This window comes from Apis cerana, unplaced genomic scaffold, assembly GCF_029169275.1.
Source record: "Apis cerana isolate GH-2021 unplaced genomic scaffold, AcerK_1.0 Chr0_AcerK, whole genome shotgun sequence".
Classification (NCBI taxonomy): domain Eukaryota; kingdom Metazoa; phylum Arthropoda; class Insecta; order Hymenoptera; family Apidae; genus Apis; species Apis cerana.
This window is the reverse complement of record NW_026893558.1, coordinates 3,322,930-3,326,862: the sequence shown is the minus strand read 5'-3', so window position 1 is coordinate 3,326,862 and position 3,933 is coordinate 3,322,930. Positions and strand designations below refer to the sequence as shown.

Sequence of the window (3,933 nt, the reverse complement as noted above, 5' to 3'; positions counted from 1 at the left end):
AAATCTCACATATAGTTTCTCTCCATATTAATTTTCATAGTTTTGTTATTTTGAAGATTATACTTTTAAAATTATACGATATAATTAGAATACGAAGAATTATAATAATGCAGAAATATTTAAATTCATAATAATTTTGGTGTTTAAATATATTGATAAACGTTCGTAATAATAATAATAATAATAATAATCCATTTTAAATATATCTTGTTCTAAAATAAGATTTAATTGTCTATATTAATGTTATTTAACTATATTACGTGGAAATCGACAATGTGGAATTTATAATGGTCTAATCTCGTGATTTGTCTTGTAAAAACAAATTCTATGACGCAGTGTTTAAAGAATCATGTGGATAAAGAAAATTCATCAATTCCGAAGCACACGTAACCTTATTACGGGCACGATTGCCTTTTTTTCTGTAGAAGATAAAATCGAGATAAAGGTCGAAAGATCCGTGGATTTGTTCAATTGTCATTAATAAATGCAAAAATTTGTAATGTAATGTCATCTCGTGTTTCATTAGAATCCATTGCATGCATTGAATCCATAGAATCCATAGAATGCATTGTATTTTCTTGTAAAAGTGGTGAAGAAAGTTTTGACTCTAGTGTTCTTAAATGTCGTGTAAGTTTTCATAAAATCATAAAATTAAAAATTAACCTCTATATATATTATTGGAATAAGTCAAATATTAACATCTGACTTTTATGTAATAAATATATAAATATTTTTTTGTTTTTTTTTATAAGGAAAAAATTCATCCAATATGCCTGTCTGACACTGCACACTGTCAGAATACACAGGCAGCCTTAAAATGTTATGCAGAAGCATGACTTTACAGCTATTCTATTCTATCATTTTTAAATGTAAGTAATGAAACGGAACAAGAAATTTGATTGGATTAGATATAGGAATACTTTTGGTCCTTCGGTAAAACATATATCTGAAAATATAATGGCAATAAAATACTAAGCTTGGATTAAATGTCCATCAGGTTAAAATATTCATTTTTCTTTTTTCATTAGAAAATTAAAACAAACAGAATCAAACATTGTTATTTTTGTTATTCTTCTATGATTATAATCTTTATAATTTAATATTTAATTACAAACATATTTGCGTACATTTTTATGCTTTTTATGTTTCATTTGTGCATTTTCCAAATAAGATACAAGAAGAAGAATTTAGTTGTGAATATTAATTTAGATGAAAATGATTTAAGTATATCAAAAGAACATTAATATCAATGTATCATGTAACAAGATGAACGAGATAAAATAGTAAGTATTGGTAAGAAGATTGATATGAAGTATATGATAAAAAAAATGCTTTCCAATAAAGACTCTCCAATATTTTTAATTAATTTTATAGTTATTATTGAATTAGTTAAATTAATTATTTGACTTTATCAATGAACTTTATCAATTTGATTATCAGCAAATTTAATTTCAGGACATTTAATTTTAACATTATTAGGTATTTTTATTAGAAATTTTATTGCAATAATTCCAATTAATTTATTAATTCAAAATACATTATTAACTTTAGAAATTTTTATATCAATTATTCAATGATATGTATTTTCAATTTTCTTAATTTTATATTTTTCAGAATCAAATGAATTTTAATTAATAAATAATGAAGAAAAACTTTTCATTTAATGTAATCATAAATTGGCCATGACCAATTATTTTATCTTTTAGATTATTTGAATTAACAAGAACAATTTTTTTACTTATAATTTTAAATATAATTAATACCACTTTATAATTATAATATTTTGATTTTGTGATATTATTCGAGATAGAATATTTTATTATAAAGGATTACATACATTTTTATTATTAATTTTTAAAAATTTAGAATAATTTTACTTATTTTAGAATTAATATATTTTGTATTTTTTTTTTTTTGATTTTTTTTCATACATCAATTTTCCCAAATATGAAATTGGAATTGATATATTATGATCACCAAAAATATTAAATTTTTTAATTCAATAGAAATTCCATTATTAAATTCATTTACTTTAATTTCTCCAGGTAAGATTTACAGTAACATTAAGTCATTATTATTTAATTATTAATAAATTAAAATATAGAAAATTTTATTTAACACAAACAATTTTATTAGGGATTTATTTTACTATTTTATAAACAATTGAATATTTAAATTCTTTTTTTTTTTTTGCTTTAATGATAAAATTTATGATTCTATTTCTTTTTTATTCAATTTTTTTTATAGCTATTAGATTTCATGGTTTACATGTACTAATTGGATCATTTTTCTTTTAGTATCTCCATATCGACTATTAAAAATTCATTTTTGAAATAAACATAATATAAATTTTGAATTAGCCATTTGATATTGACATTTTATTGATGTAATTTGATTATTTTTATTTATTTATATTTTGTTTATTTATTGATTTAAATTTAAAAATTAAATTTTAATTATTTATATATATATATATTGTATAAATAAATACGTTTAATTTTCAATTAAGAAAATTAATTAAATTTAATATAATTATATATATATATCTTTTTATGTTTTTATTAATCACTTTAATTTCATTAATCCTTTTAATAAATTTATTTCAATAAAAAAAAAGATTTTGAAAAAGATCTCCTTTTGAATGTGGATTTAGCCCTATTAGAAAATCTAATTTATCCTTTTCACTTCCTTTTTTTTTTTTAATAACAATAATATTCTTAATTTTTGATGTTGAAATTATTTTATTTTTACCTGTTATTTATTATTTAAAATCTTATAGAACATTAATTTCATATTTTTTAATTTTATTAATTTTAATATTATCATTTGAGGGAATAAACAATTATTTAAATTGAATATTTTAATTAGATTATAATAATTACAATAACTAAAATAATATAAGGATTTAATTAATTGAATCAATCTTTAAGTCGAAATTAAATGTAAATTATTACTTCTTATATATTGTTATAATAAATAAATTTTAATAAATTTTAAATTAATTAAAGCTAATTATTTAGCAATTTATTGTTAATAAATTATTTAGATATTATATTATTCTAACTAAATTATATATTATTATCTATTTAAAAATTTAAAAATTTTCATTAATATTTTCAATATTACACTCTATATATAAGCTATTTAAATAAATAATTTAATTAATTAATTAATAAAATTAATTATGTTAATTAAAAAATAAATTACATAAATTATACTAGTTAAAAATACATTAATTTTAATATAATATTAGTAATTTTAAAACTATGTAAATTTAATGTTAAAAATAAAAATTTACTTGATAATATTTTAATAATTGATTTTTCAATGAATACTTTATAATTAAATATTGATAAAATTAATTTTTTTTATAAATTCTTTTATAAATTATATTTATAAATATAAATAATATTTGCAATAAACCAATTATTACTTAATAAAACAAATTTATAAAAATTATGTCCTATAGTTATTCTTATAATTATTATTTTAAATATTATTAATTTATAAATTCATAATAAATTAATCTTAAAATTATTATTATTATAGAAATTTCCATAATTTCATCTTCTTTTTTAAATACAACATTAATTATTAAATATTTATTTGTTATTACTAAAATTATTCAAAAAGAACACGAAACGGTTAAAATTGTTCCAATAATTAAATTTACTGTTGAAAAATATAAATATATTTTTCTAGAGAAAAACATTCAATAATTAAATCTTTAGAATAATAACCAACTAAAAATATAATGTTAAAATTGAACAAATAATAATTATCCTTTTAATGGATAAGCATAATATATTTGAAGCATAATATAATTGAATATCTTGATTTCAATTTATAAAATGTATATATCTTCCAACACATTAATAAATAAATATTAATGACTTAAATTTTGCACGAATAAATAAATAAAATAAATAAAAA

General features: G+C 17.2%; 1 protein-coding gene across 1 annotated transcript; it reads left to right on the top strand.

Annotated features, from left to right (window-relative positions):
* Positions 1-432: 432 nt before the first annotated feature.
* Positions 433-1,810, top strand: LOC133667583 (uncharacterized). The gene is given in 3 exon segments (XM_062086845.1): positions 433-627; positions 753-831; positions 834-1,810. Coding segments are annotated over 3 exon segments (246 nt in total). The 5' UTR covers positions 433-504; the 3' UTR covers positions 878-1,810.
* The last annotated feature ends 2,123 nt before the right edge of the window (positions 1,811-3,933 follow it).